Below are 24,857 nucleotides of genomic sequence, written 5' to 3'. Positions count from 1 at the left end.
GGACGGAGGAGCCTGGTGGGCTGCAGTCCATGGGGTCGCTAAGAGTTGGACACGACTGAGCGACCTCACTTTCACTTTTCACTTTCGTGCATTGGAGAAGGAAATGGCAACCCACTCCAGTGTTCTTGCCTGGAGAATCCCAGGGGTGGGGGAGCCTGGTGGGCTGCCGTCTATGGAGTCACACAGAGTTGGACACGACTGAAGTGACTTAGCAGGGTGTTAACAGAAGTTAGGAACAGAGATTTGAGAAAAGTGCTGTTCAAGGAGGGACTAGAAAGAGAAGAGGGTGTTTGTTGTATGAATTAAAGAAGGTGTTTGGGATATTTAGTAAAAATAGGCATAAATTCCCCATAGGGATAAATATGCATCAACTATTCTTTAGGGATCACACAGGAAATGTCGAGTAGTTGGTAGTGGAAGTTTCAGCCAAAAGAGCAACTGCACTTTGGGTTTCTCTTTTTTATGTACTTGGGGGGAAAAGTTGCCCATAAGTAAGTGGGGGAAGAAGACCCCTTCTACAGCAGGGGTCCCCATCCTACAGGCTGTGGACTGGTACCTCTTGTCAGGTCAGCGGTGGCATTAGATTGGAGATAAAGTACACAGTAAATGAAATGCGTTTGTCATCCCCAAACCATCCTCCCTACTCTCGGTCTGTGGAGAAATTGTCTTGTACAAAATTGGTCCCTGGTGCCAAAAAGACTGGGAACCTCTGCACTACAAGATTGAACCTGATTATATTTGGCAGATAGTTGCTTATTGGAAAACTACTGAGATTGTATCTCTGTGAATATTAGGGCTGTCTGTCTGCCTTACTCGCTGTTCTGTCTCCAGTATCTGACACAGTGCGTGGTATGTAGTAAGTGATCAAATCATGTTTTTTGAGTGAATATTGAATGACCTGGATGAGCAATAATAGCTAGCCTCATAGGTACATGTAATGCATTTCCTTTTCTTTTTAATTAATGCTAGCCTGAAGGTACGATCACAAAGGACATTTCACTCTGGTGACCAATACTGTGACTGTGGGCTTCATGTTTCAATTCAATTTTAAGTTTCAAACTGATTTTTTAGATTCGGAGCCTGTTACAATTTGCTCAACTCCTCGAGGTCATAAAAGAATGGTTCTGGGGCTTTACTATAATACAGAGCTTTTTTGACCATAGTTCACTGCAGTGCGCGATGGACTAGAAACACTATAAACTGCCATTTTTACACTCTCACTCCCTGTGTGACCTTGGGCTCATTGCTTAAGTCTAGTTGACTGTGATGGTGCTCATCTTTGGAACCTTGGAGCTCAGTTTCGATGCAGCAGGGCTAAGGACTGGCTAAGAACCTTATTTCTCACCTCACCCAGGCTGTGCTCTGAAAATTCCTTTGCTTCCAATAGATCATGTATCCTTGTCTAAACCCCCCTCTGCCTCATTAAGGACAGAGGTTCAACAACCAGGTTCTTACCCTTTTCTAGCACATTAGCAGAGGCCACTCAGTGTGAATTACCATCACATGGGATTATTGGCCTTATCCTGATTTCTCTGACTTGCCTCCTTCATTGACTGCTCAGCTAAATGACTGAAAGCTGAATAATTCTTTAGAGGTAAAATATGATGTGGGGATAGTGTGGTGGGAAGAATCTGGGGAGAGAAATTGTAATACTGTGCTCTCTGGGCATTCAGCGTGTGTTTCATACATATCTAAAGCTTTACTGCTTAAAAATTTGAATCAAAAAAAAAAAAGAAAAGAAAAAATTTGAATCAAATTATACAGTTTGTTTTATAGACACCCATCCAGCTACTTCAACTGTAATATTATGATGGGGTAAAAGAAAAAGATAATTTAATATCCAACCTGGTTAATAGTCTCCTAAGCCCAGCCTTCTTGTTCTAATAAACTTGGTAGGATTTGGTAGTTAGAGGTTTCATCTGCCAATGAATTGCAAGTCTTTTGGATGGGTTAGAACTACATAATGGAAGCTTCAAACAAAAACAATGAAATTCTTAGCCAAAGTAATCTCCTGAGTGAGTGAGTGAGTGAAGTCGCTCAGTGGTGTCCAACTCTTTGCGACCCCATGGAATGTAGCCCACCAGGCTCCTCCTGAAAGATAGCACAAATCAGAAAGCAGGGGGAGTGATTCCCTTTGAAGTTTTGGTTTTTTTTCTTTTCTTGTTCTTAGCCCTGCCATGTGGCAGGTGGGATTTTATTTCCTCGACTAAGAATCAAAACTGGACCACCTGCATTGGATGCACAGAGTCTTAACCACTGGATGGGCAGGGAAATCCCAAAGTTTTCATTTGTAACTATTTGGCTCAAAGAGAATTGGCTGAGATATCAACTTATCTCTGCCTTGTCAGGGCATGGAAGTCATTAAAAGAGAGTCAATCTGTATGAAAATGTATTTTCACTTTTTTAAATTTAGAAAATACTCCAGAATCTCTTCTCTGCATATGTAGACTCACCCTTTCTTTGTCATAAGAGATCCAACCTGGAGGCCTACCAAGTGGGAATGGTCAGCCTTCACCCCACTTCCTACTTTTCTGGGTTTCCCTGTCTGTCCTCTTACAAGGCCCCTAGTGACAGAGGGGCCAAATATATAAGAACACTGAGTTTCCTGTTCCTCCAATAGAATTACTGAGTTAAAAGTGAAGTGAAAGTGAAGTCGCTCAGTCGTGTCCGACTCTTTGCGACCCCATGGACTGTAGCCTATCAGGCCCTTCCATCCATGGGATTTTCCAGGCAAGAGTGCTGGAGTGGATTGCCATTTCCTTTTCCAGGGGATCTTCCTGATCCAAGAATCGAATCCGGGTCTCCCGCATTGCAGGCAGATGCTTTACCGTCTGAGCCACCAGGGGGTCATGTTAAAAATCAAGTTCCCATGATAAGTAAACAGATTGTAGTCAGCCATGCTTTAACTTGAAGACAAGTAAATCCTAAATAATCAGATAGGGAAAGTCGACAGATAGCTGTGGTTTTTAGGAAAGTTAGTTCTCTTCTCAGAGGTTCTGTTTCCCCATATGGAAGGCAGACATAGTGTGGATTCTTTTGAAGCATTTGAAAGAATCTAAAAAGTTGTTCAAGGTCATTGGTGTGTTAATAATTCGTAATTCATAAGCGTTAACAGCAAAAGTGTACTCATGTTAACACACATCTAAGTGTGGATATTGGCCTGACTTGAAACCGATAAAACAATGGATGAAGGCAGTACAGCCTAAGAGGTGTTACCAAGCTGGAATTCTAATGAGCACCTTACCCTGTCTACCATCGGGTCAGGAATATGTATATGGGTGTGTGTATGCGCAGCAGGATTGATGTAGCCTTGATGGCTATGTTGCCAGTTCCAGACCCAGATTTTAGTGTGCACGTCTTGTCCAACTTCCCTTGTGGCTCAGCTGGTAAAGAATCCGTCTGCAGTGAGAGAGACCTAGGTTCAATCTCTGGGTTGGGAAGATCCCCTGGAGTCAGAAAAGGCTACCCACTCCAGTATTCTGGCCTGGAGAATTCCATGGACTGTATAGTCCATGGGGTTGCAAACAGCTGGACACGACTGAGTGACCTTCACTTTCCCTTGTCCAATAAATTCTATTCGCTTTGCTCATCCTCTGCTAGCATCTTTTTCCAGTCCCTAGCCCTCCACGGTAAAAGGCAGTTTTGTCATTTCTACAGGTATGTGTGTGTGCTCAGTCATTAAGTTCTGTCCTACTCTTTTGCCACCCCATGGACTGTAGCCCTCCAGGCTTCTCTGTCCATGGCATTCCCAGGCAAGAATACTGGAGCAGGTTACCATTTCCTTTTCCAGGGAATCTTCCCTACCCAGGGATCGAACCCAAGTCTCCTGCAACCATGTAAGCCCAAGATATAAAATATGCACTTGAAAAGGCATTTCTATTATTATAGGGACTGAGGAAAGGTGGCATAGTGGTAAAGAGCCTGTCTGCCAATTCAGGAGACATAAGAGAGTCGAATTCAATCCCTGGGTCGGGAAGATCCCCTGTAGTAGGAAATGGCAATCCACTTCTGTATTCTTGCTTGGAGAATTCCAAGACATGGGAGCCTGATAGGCTACAGTCCATGGGTTGCAAAGAGTCGGACACGACTGAAGCAACTGAGCATGCATGAGGGAACAAACTGGATTTCAGGTGTCATGACAGCATAATAACGAGAATTGCGGGAACTTGTTTAATCTGAGTTTTTTTGATGAAAGATAATAGTGGATAGCTTTCAAAGTCTCCTTTCCCTAAGATAAGAGTAAATAGGAGGATTCTTCTCAGGAAGTGGAATTTTACAGTCCACCCAGGGTACTTCTGACAGGGAATACATCTCTTCCCAAGGATCCTGCTTAGGATAGGATGGACAACCTCTCTGGGGACAAAAGTCTAACCCATTCTCTCCCTCCAGAAAGCTTTGTGTTTTCCCCTCCCAGGCCTCTCTTGGTTCCCGGGGCTGCGTGCCTGCCAGTGTGCCTGCCTTTGCCTTCCATTTAACCTTCCCTGGGCTGGAGATCTAAACAGAAAGCAGGCGTGTACCCCTGCTGACCTTGCCAGTTCTCCTTTCACAGATTGATGAAAGCACCATGTCCAGAATAATGCAGTTATAGACCTTTCACACAGAGGCGGCTGCTGCCCTGCTGTTCTCGGTTGTGATTTTTAACTTGGCATATGTTCTGATGCTCACGAGAATCATAAAATTTATAAAGAATTGGAATAGTCAAGTGGGTAGGAATATAGGCTGTAATAACTGTATTGCCTGGGTTCATATCCTACCTCTGTTATTACTGTGTGAATTTTGATTAATTAACTTCTCTGTGTTTCAGTGTTTTTTTCCTCTGCATCTGCTTTACAGTGTTACTGTGAGGAATGAGTGAATTGATCCACATAGAGAGTTTAGGATAGTACCTGGCTTGTGTTTAGTAATTGCTCAGTAAGGTTGGCTGCTATGGTAATTATTGTTAAACGAGCACTGAATGAATATGGGAAGGCGTGCAAATGATGACAATGAGTCATTCTATTAAAGGTTGCTTATAACCTCAAAGGATAAAAAATATGTCTGTGAGAAAGGAAGAAGAAAACTTGAAAGAGAACAAGGATGCCTTGAAATCCCAAGGAGATAAAGGTTTAGGGAATTGTCACTAAAAATCTAGAACTAGAAGATGAAATCCAGGGTCTGTCAGTGAAGGCTCAGGTGAGAAAAGTTGCTGCCCTAAATGATTTTAGAGCATCTTCATGTGTCACTTTAAAGATGTAAACAGTTTCAAGGTCATTGGAAAGTGTGTAGTCCCCCATTCAAGGTCCCAGCTTCCACCCTATCTAGGAGAGGCACAGAAGGCTCCTGCCTGTTTTGGGCTTTGCTGAAACAGTTTTCCAGGCACTTGCTGCAGGGTCAGACTTCAAGGTCAGTGCCTGCACGCATGCCGTTCATTCTGAGTTCATTCTGAGTGTAACGCCACGATGCTCGGAGGGTTTGTCTGTTGATCTTCCTGGTGGGTGTGGTGCTGGGACGTTTGTCTTGAAGGCAGCAAATCGTGTTTGCTCCTTGGCGTTCGAGTGCTAACAAGACTTGGATTTAGAATTAGGCTGGATTACTGACGCTCTAATAGTGCTTGATGGAGGCTGGACTGTCACCCATGTTTAAGATGTAGACGCTCAGTCCTGCTGAATGAATGTCTAAGGAACACTTGATGAGCTCTGTGGAAGTGCTTCCTTATAATTGTAGGGGAAAAAATGAATCGGTGGAGAGCCAAAGCAGTGCCATTAAGTTGTGTTTTCCTGATTGCTTTTGTTTCATCACCAAATTGTGTGCATTGTACACTAGGAAAATCTCCCTGTTTATATACTTGTATATTATACATTCCATATTTTATGTATGTTAAGAACACTCCCCTCCCTCATTTTATGTATCTGATTTCAAGTGTCTGTGCTCTGACATATATATATATATATACACACACACACACACACATATCTACTTGTTTATATATCTATATATTTGCTATATATATATATAATGTACACTTATCTTTTCAGCATCTTAAACCATACTTTGTCATGTTTTGATTTGATCCATTTGTGTACATATTTGCTTGTTTTTAAATGGCTATTTCCTTATATTTGTATAGCTAAATAAAATATCCCTTCTTGCACTTGTTTCACAGGTATCAGTCCTGTTTGATGTGCACAGGCATCTGCAGGAGATTGCATCGAGCCCTCATTATTTCATTACTTCATATTAACTCAAGTGCTGCTGACTTCCATGGAGAGCGTTGTTTTAGGAGCTTGGTTTAATGATTTACATGAACTCTTGCTGTTAACTGATTTATTTATTTTCCTGTGTGTGAAAGTTTGTGACTTCAGGATTTTCCCCAATCCCCTTCCCACTTTTTTCCCCAAGAAAACCTTTCTGAAATTGTGAGTTAAACAAAAAGAATTGTAGAATATCCTTTTTTATAATGTACCTATCAGAAAATTTTTAAAAAAATATAATAAAGGGGACCCCATCTCCCCCCACTAAAAACTAATTGAGTAGGCACTGGTGTGTTTCATATTTCTTTCATATATTTTCCTTAGAGTCTCTGTGATGGAGACAGGGTACCTTAAACTCTGCATTCCTAGAGGACAGGGTTGTGCCACCCTGGGATCCCCAGAACATTTTGGGTAATAAGAAGCTTAATAACATTGGCATCATCCCCTTACCTCCATTAGGGGTCAAGGAGTTAATTCCTGACTGGATTGTAGGCATCTGAAACTGAAATACAGTTAACCCTTGAACAACAAGGGGGATTAGGGGTACTTACCCCTTACGAAGTGCATTTTTCTGCTATTTATGCCTCAAAAACAAAGGAACTGATAAATGACAAGGGCAGGAAGCTGAAATAGTTTGAAGAGAATCAGGACTCAAACCCTAGTTCTTTTGAGTCCACATATTGTGATCTCTAAACTAACACAAACTTTCCCCCGTACTTTTTAGTTAATATAAAGATCTGTGAAATGAAAATATTGGTACTACAATATTTCTTGGAAAAATATCCACATGTAAGTGGATGCTCACAGTTTAAACTCGTGTTGTTCAAGGGTCAGCTGTATCAATAAACCAGACGATGACCTTGTTCTTAATGAGATTCAGCCAGAAAATCTGTCCAGATCAGTCTGTCTCTCTCTTCCTTCCTCTTCCTCTCATTCTTCTCTGCCCATAAGAAAGGAAACATGGACATTTCTTAGATTCATGGGACAGGAGCCATTTGGTTGAGGGGCAGATTTAGTTCTGGAGTAGTTTCTTTATTGCCAGTGGTGTTTTAATTGTAGACGCTACCATTGGTATCTCAATGATGAGAAATTCCTCCTTTTTTTTTTTTGGCCCTGAAGTTCCTGGCTAGGGTCCATTCCCTTGGCTCCTTCTCTCCTGGTAGTGCCTGAAATTCAGTTTTTAAGCTGCTTCACTCCTACATGCTGGAAGGCAGATGATCTCAGCCTGGCACGCACAGAAGCCTCTCTCCTCCCCCGGCCTAGCTCTTCCTTCCTCCAGGCGGGGCCCGGCCACAGATGTGCGCTAATGAGAGCTTCTCTTTGTTTCCAGGGTTTGGGATGCTCTGACAGACAATTACATCCCTTCACTCTCAGAAGACTGGAGGGACCCAAACATGGAGGCTCTAAACGGCAACAACTCTGACACCGAGGTACCTCTGGGGCCCCTAACTTAACAGGGCTTGAGGAGCTGTGGATTCCAGTTTAAAAAAAATTAAAAAAAAAAAGCACCCAGTAACTCAGCAGTCTTCCCCATTATGTAACGAAGCTCAACATCATTGCTGGGAAGGCAGGGATTGTGGAGGAAGTGAAAAGTAAGATGAAGGAGGACATCCAGGGTATATGAGGTGAATGGAATGATTGTAAAATAGTGTAAATGCAGGTCACTTCTGTTGCTCATCTCTGTCCTCAATGTGCAGAATTAGGTGATCTGAAGTAAGACAGGAGGGTGAGTATCACAGGCTTCTTTTGTGTTCAAACAATGATGGTTAAAAAAAAAAATCAGGGTTTACCATCTAAAATGAACAGTTCAGTCCCATCAAAAAACAGTATTGACAACATACATGGCTGAATTCCTTTGCTGTCCACCTGAGGCTATCACAACATTATTAATTGGCTATACTCCTATATGGCGCAGAGGTTAAAGCGTCTGCCTGCAATGTGGGAGACCTGGGTTCAATCCCTGGGTTAGGGAGATCCCCTGGAGAAGGAAATGGCAACCCACTCTAGTATTCTTGCCTGGAGAATCCCATGGACGGAGGAGCTTGGTGGGCTACAGTACACGGTTCGCAAAGAGTCGGACACGACTGAGTGACTTCACTTTCACTTTCATACTCCAATATAAAATAAAAAGTTGAAAAAAGCAGTATTGACAGGCTTGTGACAAGCTCAGGGCCGGGCTAATGGCCACGGTTGGGGCCCAGATAATAAAGAGGTCATCATGCAACAGAGAGCAATTCTTTTTTTTTTTTCCATATAATTTTTGTTGGCATATAATCCCTTTACAATGTTGTGTTAGTTTCTGCTGTACAGCAGAATGAATCAACTACATGTATATATATCCCTTCCCTCTTGGGCCTCCCTCCAACCCTCTAGGAGGAATTCTTTATGAAACTCAACCAACCAGGCATGCACATGACTGGACCTGAGTCACAGTCTGTGGTTACTGACACCAAAGAAGAAGGTAGCCTACTGGCTTCTGAAAAAAGCAGAAAAGGGAATACTTGTTTTGAGTTGATTTGCATAGGTTACAGGAGCTCCAAAATGTCCCTCCTAGCTGAATATACGTGTAGAAAAGTATTACTAAATCATATAATGGCTCTGTCCTTGCTCAAAGCCTCATTCTACTCTGCTTAGTTTTCTAGTTTTAGCTGCAAAGCAGATCTGACAATTCCTTATCAAGAAGTGCTGTCACGATTCTGTGGGCTCGGCAAACGAGGGAGGGAGGTGGATCTGATCTTTCTAGGTGCTCCAGGATTGAGTCCAGGGAAGGGCAAGAACCAGATTTCCCTTACCAGGCGATATTTCTGTAGACCATTGCCCAAAATATCACAGCAGAGAGATCAGCAATCAGTTGATTTGTTGAAAGCTGGCTCTATATAGCCTTTCTAACTCTTCTAATGATTAGCTATTCAAAATACCCAGAACCTTGAGGCTTCATTTACTGGGCAAAATAGACTTTGAATCTCAGAGATTTGCTACAGTCCTACTTAGCATGGATATAGGATGTCTCAGGTGCTGTTTTGAACTCCTGAGTGCTTTTTTTCCTCTTGCAGTGCTTATATGGATAGTGTTGAGTCCTTACCCAAAATGCAAAGGAGAAGATAAGCAGTAATAGAGTAAACCTCATCACTGAGATGCAACCAGGCCTGTCGTGTGCAAAAGGCAGATTTTGCTTTATTATCTCCTTTGTCACCTTTCTAACTCATTTTGTGGATTTAGCCAAAAAATATATAAGATAACCTCCCCTTCGAAAGGACTCTAATTTATCCTCACTTGCAGATTTCCCTTAAGAGGGTTAATATTTCAGGGGAAACTGAGTGACCCTGGGAAAGATGATCTTGATCTCCTCATAGAGTTTTCTCTATCTAACCCACGGAAAAGGACGGGGTAGCAATAATGGATGGATTAAGGCTGTTTTATTTCAGCCTCCTTTATTATCTGTGTTCATTACAGCAGAAGCCCTTTTCACTGACCTCAGTTTAAATCACTTGCTATGTTACCCATGCTCTGTATTCCTTCTGTAAAACATGGTGACCAAACACCCTTGGCATGCAGTGTCCCCACGGCTGGTCGGCCTCTCTCTCTGCCAAGTCCTCTTCTCTCTACTTCTGCTTAGTTCATTGCCAAGGATCAGTTATATTTGCTTTCAAACCTGTTCATGCTTGTCCTTGTGACTATAACCAATTTAATGAAATAGAAGCTGTAGGGTTATGACTGCAAAGAGGGTCATTTTTGCTTTTATAAAATTAAAGTAACACATGTAAGTAATTTTAAAAGTCAAATCATGCTTTTAAAATAATAGGAGACAACAAAAAATACATACAGCAGCCCCTGACTTACCTTTCCCTGTTCCACAGAGGCAGCCACATCTGCTGTTTTTAGTTATTTTTTGGTCAGGCATCTACAGTTTCCTAAATAACACTTTTATATTGCTATTTCTTTGATTATTTAAAAAAGCAATTTTGTTTGTTATCTATTATGGAAGAGAAGATTTAATTCTTTTGCATCACCTCAAATACTCCCATTTGGCCTTCCCTCTTGTCACCAATTTATCGTTAAATCAATCTTATGTATAGATACTGGGCTTCCTGATGGTTCAAATGGTAAAGAATCTGTGTCCAATGCGAGAGTGCTGGGCTTGATCCCTGGGTCAGGAAGATCCCCTGGAGAAGGGAGCAGCTACCCACTCCAGTATTCTTGCCTGGAGAATCCCATGGACAGGGGAACCTGGTGGGCTACAGTCTGTGGGGTCAGAAAGAGTTGGACAGGACTGAGCGAGACGGGAAGAGGATATGTAAATACGAGTATAACTGAGTAAATACTCTTTGTTGCTGAATCATGGAGTTTTTGAAAAAAACACTTCCTGTCTTAACTCGGAGTGAAAAATTGCCTTGGTTTTCATTTGCTTAGTTTCCTGTACATCTATCATTAGTTCAACTCCAAATTCTGAGTGAACTCTAAATCTCATATATATATTTTTAAAATCAGATAGTCTTTTAATTTTTAAAATTAATTTAAAAAAATCAAAATTAGTACCCTCTATCTTTCTTCTCTAAACGAATATGGTTGTATTCCAGATCTAGTGCACAGCTCTTGTCTTGGGAATTCTTCTTGCCTCTCTCTCCTGTCCTGATTGCCATATTTTTATCTTTCTGGGTGTATTCTCTTGTTCTAGTGAAAATAAATTCAGTATATTCTTAAGAAAGGGTGGAAGGAATGTATTTGTTAGAATAGATGAGCGTGTTTTTATTTTCCTGTCATACATGTGGCTGAGAATTTGACTTGATAGAGTTATTTTAGGTTGCAAAGGAATATTTACTTAAAATTGCATAGTACCATTCTCTTATCTTGCAGCTTTCAGTCACTATTGAGAAACCCCAAATCCATTCTGATTCTTTGTCTTTTATATGTGACTCTCTTTTGGTTCTCTTTAGAAGCTTTGAGGATATTCTCTTTTTCCTTTCTCATTTCTTTTACAGTAATGTGCCTTAGAGTGAGCTGTATTTTTTTCATCCATCCTGCTTTATACTCCGTGGCCCCTTTCAACCTGGAAGCTCATGACTTTAACTTGTGGGATGCTTTCTTGTTATTTCTCTGAAGACAAACTGTTTGTTTTCTGCCTCTATTGAGATGATTATATGGTTTTCTCCTTTCTTATGTCAATGTGATGAATTACATGAATTGATTTTCAAATGTTAAATCAACCTTGCGCTCTTGAGATTAAACTCACAGCTTTACTGAAGAAGAATTGGCATGCAGTGAACGGCACATGTTGAACTGTGCAGTTTGCTAGGTTTTGACTTATGTTTCTTATGTTTATGTCTGTGAGACCATCACCACAAGATATTAAGCAAGATAGGAAGCATGTCTACATGTCCATCGCTCTTCCTTCCACCCCCTATCTTCAGGCGACCTGATTCTGTCACTGTAGATCAGTTTGCATTTTTTAGAATTTTGTATAAATAGAATCATGAAGCATGCACTCTTTTTGTCTTTTTTTAAAAATTCAGTGTAATTATCTAGATATTCATTCATTTAATTGCATGTATCTACATTCATTCCTTTCTATTGCCGAGTAGTATTCCATTATATGGATATACCATTATTTTCCTATTCATTCACCTGTTAATGGACATTTGGGTTGTTTCCAGCCTTTGAATATTGCAAATAAAGCTATTATGAACATTCCGGTGTAAGTCTTTTTGTGGACATATGTCTCTGTTTTTCTTGGATAAAATTCTATGAGGGAAATGATTGGGTCATATTGTAAGTGTATGTTTCACTTTTTAAGGAACTGCCAAACGGTGTTCCAGTTTAGAACTCAAATTACCCCACCAACCCTTGGCATGCACAGCCTTTTTGATTTTAGTCATTTGAGTGGGTATAGAGCAGCATCTTATTTTGATTTTAATTTGCATTTCCCTGATAATATATGATGTTGAGCATCCTTTCATGTATATCCTCTTTGGTGAAGTGCCTGTTTAAATCTTTTGCCCGTTTTCTTAGTGGGCTGTTTGTGTTATTATGGAGATGTTCGAGTTCCTCATGTTAAAAGATAAAATGAAGCATATTAAATCTTTGACAGTTTATTTGAGCAAAAATCTGTTGAAATCTGACAGTGCCAAACCCAAAGTGGTTAAGAGTGCTCCGCCCACAGAAGTCAGAGGAAGGACTTTTACAGAGAAGAGGTGGAAGCAAAGGAAGGAAATAAGTTGATTGGCTCTAGTTTGAGTGGTTGTATTATTTGGGAAAATCTGATTGGCTGTTTGTGAGTGGTTGTCCTTTGGTTTGATTCTTAACTTTGAGGCATTGGGGGTTTTGGTTTTGCTTTGCTTAGGAACCTCCTGAAGCATTGAAGTCACCTTAGCCTAATGGTCTCTTTGTTTAATTAATTTAACACGTACATTCTAGATACAGATCCTTTGTTTGTTGTATGTTTTGTGAATATTTTTTTCCTGTCTAAGAAAGTTAGAACTTTCTTAACATTATCTTTTGAAGAGAAAATGTTCTTTTAAATGAGACAAAATCCAATTTATTCAGTTTTAAAACAGCTTGTACTTCTCATGTAGTATTTAAGAAATTGCCAAGCCCAACATCACTAAGATTTTTTCTTTTCTCCTAGAAGTTGTGTAGTTTTAGCTTTTATATGATTTATGATCCATTTCAAGTTAGTTTCTGTATATGGTGTTAGGCTAGGTCAGGGTTCATTTTTTGTGCATGGGTATGGCTATCTAGTTGTTTCAATACAATTCATTGGAATAGTATCTTTTTCATATTTGATTGTCTTGGCATCTTTGTTGAAAATCAGTTGACCTAAATGTGCGGACCTATTTCTGAATTCTCGATCATGCATCTATCTGAGTGCCAATACTCTACTGTCTTTGTTACTGTAGCTTTATGGTAACGTCTTGATAGAAAGCATATGTCTTTCCACTTTGTTCTGTTTTTTCAAAGTTGCTTTGGCTATTTTAGGTCCTTTGCATTTCCATATAAATTTTGGAATCACCTGATAAATTTGTACAAACAAACTTGCCAGAAGTTCAGCTGTGATCGTGTTAAGTCTATGGAACAATTTGTGTGTATAGATCAACTCTTTATGTTAATGTGATGAGTTACTGCACTGGGTCTCCATTGCTGCGTGCGTGGGCTTTCTCTAGCTGTGAAGAGCAGGGGCTACCCTTCGTGGTGGTGTGCAGGCTTCTTAGTGCAGTGGCTTCTCTTCTTGTAAAGCACAGGCTGTAGGTGCTCAGGCTCAGGAGCTGCAGTGCATGGCCGTAGTTGCTCCGTGGTGTGTGGGATTCTCCTGGACCAGGGATCAAACCCGTGTCGCCTGCACTGGCAGGCAGACTCTTATCCACTGTGCCACCAGAGAAGTCCCTTGTTAACATTTTATTAAGGATTTTTGCTTCTATGTTCATAGGACTCTTTTAGTTTTCTTCTCTTGTAATGTCATAAAATGAGTTAGAAATTTTTATTCTCTTTTCTGAAAAAGTTTCTGTTATGCTGGTATTATTTCTTCCTTAAATGTTTGATTGACTACACCAGTGAAACCATCCTTCTCTGTGAAAGTTGTTTTTTTTTTTTTTTTTTTCTGTGAAAGTTTTTGATTACCGATTTAATTTCTTTAATAGATATAAGGCTATTCAGATTTTCCATTTCTTGCTGATTTTCTTTAATTTTGGTAAATTGTGTTTTTCAAGGAATTTATTCATTTAATCTAAGTCATTGAATGTACGATCACAAAGTTGTTTCTGATATTCTCTTATTCGTTCAATGTTAATAAGAGCTAGAGTGATGGTCCCTTTCTTATTACAGATATTGTTGATTTGTGTTTTCTCTCTCCTTCTGTCCCTTCCCCTCACCCCCACTGCATCAGTTTATTTATGAGTTTATCACTTTTATTAATTTTCCCAGGGAACCACTTCTGTTTTTTTTCCTTTGTTGTTTTTTCATTTTCTGGTTTGTTTATTTCTTCCCTTACCTTTACTGTACCCTTCTTTGTACTTAAACTAGGGTTTTACTTCACCGTTAGTTTCTTTAAGCTTCTAAGATGGGAGCCTGTGGCTTCCTTGGTGGCTCAGCAGTAGAGAATCTGCCTGCCAATGCAAGAGACTCGGGTTTGACTTCTAAGTCAGGAAAATACCTTGAGAAGGAAATGGCAACCCACTCCAGTGTTCTTGCCTGGGAAATTCCGTGAGCAGAGGAGCCTGGCGGACTACAGTCCATGGGGTCACAAACAGTCGGACACGACTTACTGACTAAAAGCAGCAACAAAGGTGGGAGCTTAGATCCTATTTCAAACTTAGAAAAAATGATTTTGTTCCATTTGGGCTACAAAGTACCACAGACTGGATGGCTTATGAACAATAGAAATTTACTTCTCACTGTTAGGGAGGCTGGATATCCACAATCAGGGTGCCAGAACGGTTGGTTCTGTTAAAGGGCCTCTTCCAGCTTGAAGACTGCCAACTTCTGGCTGTGTCCTCACAGGACACATTGTGCAAGGGAGCTCTGGGAGCCTCTTTGATAGGAATACAGACCCATTCACGAGGGTCCCACCCTCCTCCACACCTCCCCAAGGCCCTACTTCCTAATGCCATCACACTGGGGGCTAGGATTTCAACATACGTGTTGGGAGGACACAAACATTCAGACCATAGTCATAACACAGCATCTTAAAACAGGAAAGTTTTAAGCATTGCCTCAACTGAATCCGCAGTTTTAATATGGTGTGTTTTCATTATCATTCAGTTCAGAATATTTTACACTTTTCTCTTGTGCTTTCTTCTTTGTCCCATGGGTTACTTAGAAAAATGTTTATAGATATCATTTTGTCATTGATTTCTAATTTAGTCAGAGAACAAAATCTGTACAAATAAATCTTTTAAAATATACTGAGACTGATGTATGACCAAGCGTATGTTGTATCTTGGTGAATGTACTGTGTGCCATTGAGAAGAATGCTTATTTTGCAATCGGTTGTGATGTTTGTACAGGTCAACTGGATTAAGGTGGTTTATGGTGCTGTTGGACTGTCCTATATCCTGATTTTTTTGTCTCTTTGTTTTATCAGTCATCAAGAAAGAAGTGTTAAAATCTCCAATTATTAATATTAAATCATGGATTTGTCTGTTTCTTTAGTTCTGTTAGTTTTTGTTGTACATATTTTGAAGATCTGTTATTAATTACACACACTTTTATTATTGTTGTATATTCCTGATTGACCCTTTTATCATTATGATATGTCTTTTAATTTTATTTATTTACCTATTTTTGGCTGTGCTGGGTCTTCATTGCTGTGCGGGGTTTTCTTTAGCTGCAGATAGCAGGGGCTATTCTCTGTATGTGGCGCGTGGGCTTCTCACTGCAGTGGCTTCTCCTGTTACAGAGCATGGGCTCTAGAGCACAGGATCAATAGTTGTGGCGCACTGACTCAGTTGCTCTGCGGTGTGTGAGATCCTCCTGGACCAAGGATCAAACCTTCCTGTGTCTCCTGCATTGGCAGGTAGATTCTTTACTCCTGAGCCACTAGGGAAGCCCTGAAATATCCTTCATCTCTGGTAATACTCCTTGTTTTGAAATCTACTTTGTCTGATATGAATTTAACCACAAAAGCTTTCTGTTGCTGTTAGGTAAACATTTTTCAATCCTTTTACTTTTCACCCATCTGTGTCTTTAAAAATATATCTTTTATAGATTATATGTAGTTGGCCCTTTTATATTTAGTCTGACCATGATGATCTGTGCTTTTTAGTTTATTGTGTTTAGTTCATTTGCATAGTGTTTAATTCATTAACTTTTAATGTTAATAGTTTGTGTTTAGGCATTACCATCTTGCATTTCTATTTGTTTCACCTGGGTTTTTCTTTTATTGTTGGTATTCCTCTGTTTCACCTTCTCTGCCTTCTTTTGGGTTAATTGAATACTTCTGGTCTTCCATTTTATTTCTGCCATGGATTTTTAGTTATACTTCATTCTTTTATTAATTTAAAAATATTTTTTAAATTATGAAAATATGATAACACTTTCATATTATCATGTCATATCATATAAAAGTATAATATGAAAGTTTACAGGAAAATCAAAAAATACAGAACAAAGTTACATATAGTCCCACTATATCTTAAATTATTTTTTAAGCAAATAAATTAAGATTTTTAATTGGAATTTCAATATCAAACTCTCAAAAATTAATAGAATGAATATAAGAGAAATAGAAGAATACAGTAGACTTGAAAAGCACTGTGAACCAATTCAACATAAGTAAGATTTATTCAATTTTCACACAATAAGGATACAAATTCTATTCAAGTTCCCATACAGTGTAAACTAGGAGACACTGGAATATATCCAGGGACATAAAACAAGCTGCAAAAATTTCATGGGATCTGGGGACGTATGAGTTAGGTATAGCTCCCATGTTACCAGGAACTCAGTAGCTTTCACACATGTCTGACTCTTTGTGACCCTGTGGACTGTAGCCCGCTAGGCTCCTCTGTCCATGGGATTATCCAGGCAAGAATACTAGCGTGGGTTCCTAGTCTCTCCTCCAGAAGATCTTCCAGACCCAGGGATCAAACCTGGGTTTCCTGCATTGCATATGGATTCTTTTACTATCTGAGTCATCAAGGAAGCCCTCACAAGCTTACAATTCATTTCAAATCTTGTTTTGCCCACGCCTGACAAATCAGACTAGTACACTGTACAACAGAGAGAAAAGAGAAGGCTCTAATTAGGAGTCATCCATGCTGCTGCCCAGCTTCCATGCTTCCATAATGTCTGAATGGCAAGAAGGGTCAATGCCTAAAAACTTTCTCCCCGCCTTCACCAGGAGCCCAGGGGGAGGACCTTGGGCAGGGGGCTGGGGTAGTTGAAAGATGCAGTATTAACAGTCAGTGAGGTAAACTCGCTAAAATTGGCCATATCTCAGAAAATGTAAATATTCCATTTAAAAAATAGATTTACTAGGACAAAAATTCTGTTTAGAGACTGACTAACACTGGCTGTCAGATGCTTATATATTATTATGAAAAATAATCCAAACAAGAAAATAAAACTTTCTGAACAGGAGCCTAACTCCTACCACAGGATTTCCTAGCCCTAAAGAAAGTTCTACCATGAGAGAGTAGCTGTGAAGAAGCCTACAGGAGTTTCCTTCTACACAGCTGGGAGCTGTGGGAAGCAGGCATGTACCACAGGCAGTGGGCTTGGCAGAGAGAGGAGCATATGGGTTCAACAGCAGAAATAGATGTCACCATCTGGCACAAAAGCCCCTCAAATAATCCCATTACCTCGCTGTCCTACCCCTTACCCAGGTTGAGAGCAGATGGCCTTTGAGATTGTTGTTTTTGTTCTTTTATGACATAGTCCTGGTTTTAAGCAAAAGTAGATAGAAGGCGATACATTGTTGGGGGTGCCTGCCAAGGTAGAGTTTAAGGAAACGGGGAGATGTTTCTGAGGATGGATTCCCTCTGACATGACTGCTTGGACTGGAACAGGGGTGTTTCCTGGGGGTGCTAATTAGAACAGGAAATGTGTAATCCCCAGTAGTCAGACAGACCAGCATGCCAGCTGTTGGTGTACAAGTGAAATTGATTCCTGGATGAGAGGTGTCTGCAGAAAGATTTCCTGGAGGCACTTCTTGCCAGGCTGGAGATGACTTTCAAATGAGACTCCTGGACACAGACAGCTTGTTAGTTTGTTAATGGCTAGTTGTTCAGTCACTCAGTCGGGTCCTACTCTGCGACTCCACGGCAGCACTCCAGGCTTCCCTGTCCTTCACTATCTCCTGGAGTTTGCTCAAACTAATGTCCATCGAGCTGGTGATGCCGTCCAATCATCTCATCCTCTGTCTCCCCCCTTCTCCTCCTGCCTGCAGTCTTTCCCAGCTTTGTGCTTATTTGTGCAGGATTTGACCAGCAGTACCAGGCCTCTTGGGACACAGATAGTAAAGTCAAACACGTTGTGAATACCTTGCCGGGCTTCAACATCTAGAACCTCGATGGTTGTTGACTTTCAGTCTTGCTTGGGATGGAATTTTGGAGACAGTGCAAATATTTCAGTATTTGCTATTGCCGTTGGAGTTTGTTCTTTGGTTTGTGTGGTCAGGTTGTTCCATGGCATGTCCTGTGGAGCTCTGACACATCCTTCATCCTTCATCAGCTATGACACCATGCCTAGATTCCAACACGATGACTTTTTGTCAGATTTTAAAAGCATGACTATTTGGGCTGGAACAACTCACCCTTTATGATATCTGCATGCTAAGTGGCTTCAGTTGTATCTGACTCTGTGTGACGCTATGGACTGTAGCCCGCCAGGCTCCTCTGTCCATGGGATTCTCCAGGCAAGAATACTGGAGTGGATTGCCATGCCCTCCTCCAGGGACTCTTCCTGACCCAGGGATCAAATCCATGTCTCCTCATTGGCAGGCAGGCTCTTTACCACTAAAGCACCATCTAAAGTAAAATCTGGAAACAGAGTCCCATTTGAAACTCCTTATATAAACAGATGTGCCTTTGCTGCAGGAGTTGGTTGCCATTATTATTCACCTTGAGAAGGTTCCTTGTTCACCTGAAGGTGACCTGTCTATGGGTTAAACAACTATACTTCTTCCCTTGGGTGAGAATGGTGCTGGCTACACATGCCTTACTGTCTTTTTCTGACCATGTTGGACCCAGTGATGTATGCTGTATGGACAGAGTATTCTTGGAATTGAATGAAACTCTGCACACCTCTCAGATTCTCTCTTTACACAGTGGATAGCCAGGGTGGTCTCTGCCAGTGCCATCTGTTCTAGAGACTGGAGAGAATCCTAGTTCTGCTGATGGTCAATCAAAATTCCATCCCCCTTCTTTACCCCTTTCAGATCCATGAGAAAGAAGAGGAAGAGTTCAATGAGAAGAGTGAACACGATTCTGGAATCAATGAGGAGCCTCTACTCACAGCAGATCAGGTATGAATATGTCTTGGTTCTTGGGACTTTTAGTTCTTTTGATAGAGAAAAAGTTTGAGTACGCACTTGCCACATCCCTTTAAGGTGACAGAAAAATGTATGGTCTTGTGGTGGCTATGTCATGACTGAGAGTGTGTTTGATAAGGGATTGCATGTCTCTTTAAGACTCAGTTTACCCACCCGCAATAAATGGGAATGTAACTCCTGACATGTGCATCGGGTGGGGTCCGTGTTTGGTAACAGCCAGAGAGGGGCCCAGCATTTACTGCCTCCATTTCCTGGAGGTCGTAAACCTTTTTATTGCCTTTTTATTGCAACTCATTGTACTTGGTGTCAAGATACTTAAACAAGGGTCCCAAATCCTTGTTCTCACGAGAATAGAAATGACAGATGAGGCTTTCAAGTGATGGATATTTTCTCATATTTCATAAAACATTGAAAATGTTGAACCTTCCTAAAAGAGTCTTAGAAACACTCATTTGGTAAAAAAAAAAAAAAAAAGATATAATGCTTCACGTTTTATTGACTTACTTACATTTTGGTTTTAATAATTTGTTACTTAGGGAGAATACTCCTGGGTCTCTGGATTCCTCATTCAACCTTTCAGTCAACAACTATTTATGGGCACTTGCTTTGAGCAGGCACCTTTCAAGCATTTTCACAGAGCGATTCTGAAAAAGCTCTACCAGGAGCCTTTGGTGCCAGAAAGTGCTTTTCAGTAAAAGGAACTCTTTCATATCTGTGGTAAAGGGTGGGATATAAACAGATAAGAATCAAGAGATTAAAGGGAACTGGATTGAAAAGAAGAGGTACTAGCATTTATTCTTGTGAATTTCGGGAGGAAATGCAGTTCAGTGATCCAAATTCAATGATAACGACTTCGAGGGAAAGAGGAACTCTGCCATAAAATGCCAAAGAGGGGTCATGTCATTTGCTTGTATTCCATGAACGGCTTAAGTATCCCCTACATTTGTGAGTGGAGATGGGGAAGCTTTGGAATAAAATGGAAATTATTCCAAAGGAGGGAACTCTAAGCGCCTTTATCTTTGGTCCAGCCTAACATAAAGGAAGCCACTTCAGTGACCAGTGGCCTTGGAGCCGGAGCCCATCACAGCATCGAGAACAAATATGCAGATGCCCTGTTCTGACCAGACTCATCAGTGGCTCCTTCCAAAGAAGCAGCCTTTGCGCATTGCCTTTTCTTCGCGTGTGAACAATTAGTGTCCAAAGTCTCGTGCATTGTTCAGTAGTTCACACTTTTCCCTTTTGGCAGTTACCTAATTTTACTCTCATCTTCTAGAACCAGTCCCCTACAATAGTCTAGATTATAGCTGAGTTTCTTACCTATTTTCTGCTGTCCAGACCCTACTTTTTCTATTATTATTTGTCTTGATTTGCAGTTGTTGGCCAGCTTTAGTTCTTGTCCTGGTGAGTTCTGGAGGTAGAGCTCTTTTCTTCTATGTGAAAAGCAGTACATGAATTTGAGCTGTCCTAGGAACACGGCCATTTCCGGTCATAAGCATCATCACAATGAATGGACTGGATTTTGTGTTCGAGTTGGGTGGATGAAATATTCTCCCACTCAGGAAGAAAGTGCTCAGCAAATTGAAGTAAATGTTCCCTTCCAGGCAGCTCTGCTTTGGTTCCTGAAAGAGCAGTTTATTTCCAATAAAGCACTCATCTAAATGGTGTTCTTGGAAGAGGTTTGACGTTAAAGAGGGCTTTGTATTAAAGGGAGAATGTTTGCAAGCCTTCGGTCAGATCTATTTTTATTATTATTCAATATTTATTAAGTAACAATATTGCTTTAGGAATTTTACAAAGAAAATTAGGCACATCCTTCATTGATCATCCTTCACGCTGAGATATTCCTGCAGCAGAGAAGAGTGAGTGCTCTCTTGTGTACCCTCTTCAGGTGATTGAAGAGATTGAGGAAATGATGCAGAATTCCCCCGACCCTGAAGAGGAAGAGGAGGTCCTGGAAGAGGAGGATGGGGGAGAAACCTCCTCCCAGGCGGACTCGGTCCTCCTGCAGGAGATGCAGGCCTTGACCCAGACCTTCAATAACAACTGGTCCTACGAAGGTGAGGGTCCTAGGGGTGGACTCGTGAAGGATGAACTCAGCTCTGCTGGGTAGGGCATGAGCTTCACGTGCCACTAATAGAGCCTCAGGATCTAGGGAGTTGACGTCACTGTTCTTACTGTATATCAGTAGAGAAGTTCGCATCACAGAGGGTGGGGAGGAGGCAATCGAGCAAAATTAAAATGGTAAAATGAACCAAAGAACAAGTAGAGGAAATCTGAACTCACTATTCCAAATGATGCTTCCCTGGTGGGCTTCCCTGGCAGTCCAGTGGTTAAGACTGCAGTTCCGACACAGGGGGTGTAGGTTCAATTCCTGGTTGGGGCACTACGGTCCCACATGCTGCACAGAGCACCCCCCGAAAACCCCACTTGATACTACCATAAAGTCAATGAAAAAAATCTACAAACAGTGATGATAATAATAGCTTATATATTTAGAGAGCTTTGGAGTGCCAAAGCCTGTTCTAAAGCTTTGTATGCATAATCTCATTTCATTCCTGTAGCAACCCCATTAGGACTGAGCTAACTGAGTTTCTGGACGAGTAAGTGACTTGTTTGAGGCCATTGTCGGGGAAATATGATTTAAAAATAATATCTCCTCCCCACCCGAGAAACCTTTTCACAGTAAAGGAGAAAGGAAACAATTTTATTATCGAATAAGCATTAAGCCAGAATATGGTGCATATCACAGTTCAATCAGTTCAGCTGTATCCAACTCTGCAACATGAACTGCAGTCTGCCAGGCTTTCCTGTCCATCACCAACTCCTGGAACTTGCTCAGACTCATGTCCACTGAGTTGGTGACGCCTTCCAACCATCTCATCCTCTGTCATCCCTTTCTCCTCCAGCATTCAATCTTTCTCAGCATCAGGGTCTTTTCTAGTGAGTCAGTTCTTTGCATCAGGTCGCCAAAGTATTGGAGCTTCAGCTTCAGCATCAGACCTTCCAATGAATATTCAGCACTAATTTCCTCTAGAATTGACTGGTTTGATCTCCTTATCACAGTCATCCACCAAAGGGCTTGCGAAACCAGAAAGAAATCTCACCTTTACCTACAGGCAATTGGGCACAACCCATTACATTGAGGAAGTTTTGCCATTTGGAGTCAGGTGACGAGTGAGGCCCCTGTTTTGTTTCTTGGTGATGACTTTTCAAAGCAGTGGCTCCCAGATCCTTGAGGAAACATTCCTGAGTCCTGAGACTGGCAGGAGGTATATTTAGCCATGAAAATGAATGACACACATTTGAAAAGGACAGAGAAAGAGATTCTGGAAGAAAAGGAAGGGAGGGGGGAAGTCTCTTCCCTCATTTTCAACAGGGAGAATCAAGCCTCTTTTTTTTTTCCCCATCATGTGGCACGTGGGATCTTAGTTCCCCAACCAGGGATTGAATCACACCCCTAACAATGGAGCATGAAGTTTTAACTGCTGAACCACCAACGAAGCCCCAGCCTCTTATTTTTAATGCATATTTGCCCCTACACCACCTTCAGGTCATAAGGGGTGGAGCCAAAATTTGAAGGCAGGCAGGTTAGCTGCAGAGTCCACACTCTTAATCTGCATATCATATTAACTCTCTGACACAGGTTTGTAGTAATTATGATCCTGCAAACAAAGAGGCAGATGAAGCGTGAAATTAAAAGATGTAACACCAGTGGCAAAAACGGGTATAAGCCGGTAACCATGCTGCCTGAAGGGCCACGTTCCCTGGGAGTGGATTTGCATGGGGGTAGCGGGACTTAACAAACGACAGAGAGGGAAGGCGGGATGGTTAGGGTATAAAAGTCCAAACTCTGATGAGAATAGTAGCGAAAACAGAGGCGTGACCTGAGGGACCGAGTCCTTTAAGTAAGACCGTGGCTCCAGAGAGTGGAAGCAGGGCGATGTTAGCAGAAAGAATCTGTTGGGAGCCATGGATTTGGCCCCAGCACTGCATTCACAGCGGCTCCAATCAGGCCATTCTCCGCCACACAAAGGTCCCATACAGAGAACTGCTCAGTGAAAGACTGGGGAAAACAGCTGAAACGCAGAGTTAAATGGCAAAAACAGAAGGAGGAGGACAACTCCAAAGAGTGAATTGAAGGAGAAGGTTGAAGTAAGTCAGCAAATACCCCGGGCAGAGCAGGGAACGCAAAGAGAGAGGAGAATGGATTCTGATGTAGAAGAAACAAAAGATGCCATTAGAAAGGAATACATTCGAAAAGATGCTCCCGGATCTACTTTAAATGAAGAAGTCTGAGGGGATAAGAATTTAAAATAAAGTGATCTGTGTTCTGTTCTCCCAGGTTCCCTTTTCTTTTCTCTAACAGTAGCAGTAGACTCGGTGCCAACAGGCCAGGCTTCATTTTCCCATGCGTGTTGCCTGTCTTTGCATGTCTCACGTATTTTTGGACACATATGCTGTGACGCAGGACAGTCAGTGTAGAGAAGCCTCAGATGATTCTGCCTGTTTTGCTGTTGGCTCTCTCTTGATCAGGTCTTGGGAACAGACACCACCTCTCTATTGCTCTTTGACACAGATGTCAAAATCTTCATGTCCCCCTCTCCCAATTCTTGACCCATTTCACGTGAGAAATATTATATGTGCTCAGTCGCTCAATCGTGTCCGACTTTCTACGGCCCCATAGACAGTAGCCCGGCAGACTCCTCTATCCGTGGAATTTTCCAGGCAAGAATACCAGAGAGAGTTGCCATTTTCTACTCCAGGGGATCTTCCTCACCCAGGGGTCAAACCAGCCTCTCTTGTGTCTCCTGCATTGGCAGGTGGATTCTTTACCACTGGCACCATCTAGGAAGCCTGAGGAATATTATAGAGACAGAGGAAAACTAGGGAGACCAATCAAGTGATCAAATGTCACATGTGTGTCCGCCTGCATTTTTGTGGACAGAGTCCACAGGTCTCCCCCGGGGTTGGTTTTTCTCTCCCCTTTGTTTTCCCGAGATGATGTTTTCTTTCACAGTCCATAACTGGTCCTCCCCTCTGGCATGTGCCTGAATCGTGCAGGTCCTTCCGGGCCCCGGGAGCCTCTCCCGTGGGCTGGAGGCAGTGACCCTGCAGGATGGTCTTCCCCTGCAGGCCTGAGGCACATGTCTGGGTCTGAGCTGATGGAGCTCCTGGATCAAGTAGAGGGAGCCATCCGAGACTTCTCGGAGGAGCTGGTGCAGCAGCTGGCCCGCCGGGATGAGCTGGAATTCGAGAAGGAAGTGAAGAACTCCTTCATCACGGTGCTCATTGAGGTGCAGAACAAGCAGAAGGAGCAGCGAGAACTGATGAAGAAGAGGCGGAAAGAGAAAGGGCTGAGCCTGCAGAGCAGCCGGATAGACAAGGGAAGCCAGATGCCTCTCAAGGTAAGAGGACAGCCCGGCACGAGGACCAGAGGTGTCCAGCTTCTGGGGTCCCCGTTGCGGGTCCCGGGACCAGACCAGCTGTGGCCCCAGACAGACCTGTCCTGAGCCATGACTGGGCAGGAACCCCGGGCAGACAGTGAGGCCACGAGAGGGAGAAGAGCCCACCCATCTCCTCTGTGCCCCCAGAGGATGCCTGGTCTAATTGAAGGAGACAGGCTGTAACTCTAGAAGAGAAATAAG

General features: G+C 41.9%; 1 protein-coding gene across 1 annotated transcript in view; it reads left to right on the top strand.

The window, feature by feature from the left end:
• Positions 1–24,857, top strand: part of FEZ1 (fasciculation and elongation protein zeta 1 (zygin I)) — a 42,088-nt gene that overhangs the window by 6,000 nt on the left and 11,231 nt on the right. Inside the window, exons 3-6 of the mRNA XM_010829463.1 lie at positions 7,561–7,660; positions 19,099–19,185; positions 21,101–21,269; positions 24,346–24,617. Of these exons, the coding sequence (XP_010827765.1) occupies positions 7,561–7,660; positions 19,099–19,185; positions 21,101–21,269; positions 24,346–24,617 (628 nt within the window). The remainder of the gene's footprint in view (positions 1–7,560; positions 7,661–19,098; positions 19,186–21,100; positions 21,270–24,345; positions 24,618–24,857) is intronic.

This window comes from Bison bison, unplaced genomic scaffold (assembly GCF_000754665.1).
Source record: "Bison bison bison isolate TAMUID 2011002044 unplaced genomic scaffold, Bison_UMD1.0 scf7180017864506, whole genome shotgun sequence".
Taxonomy (NCBI): domain Eukaryota; kingdom Metazoa; phylum Chordata; class Mammalia; order Artiodactyla; family Bovidae; genus Bison; species Bison bison.
This window is presented reverse-complemented; position numbering and strand designations above follow the sequence as displayed.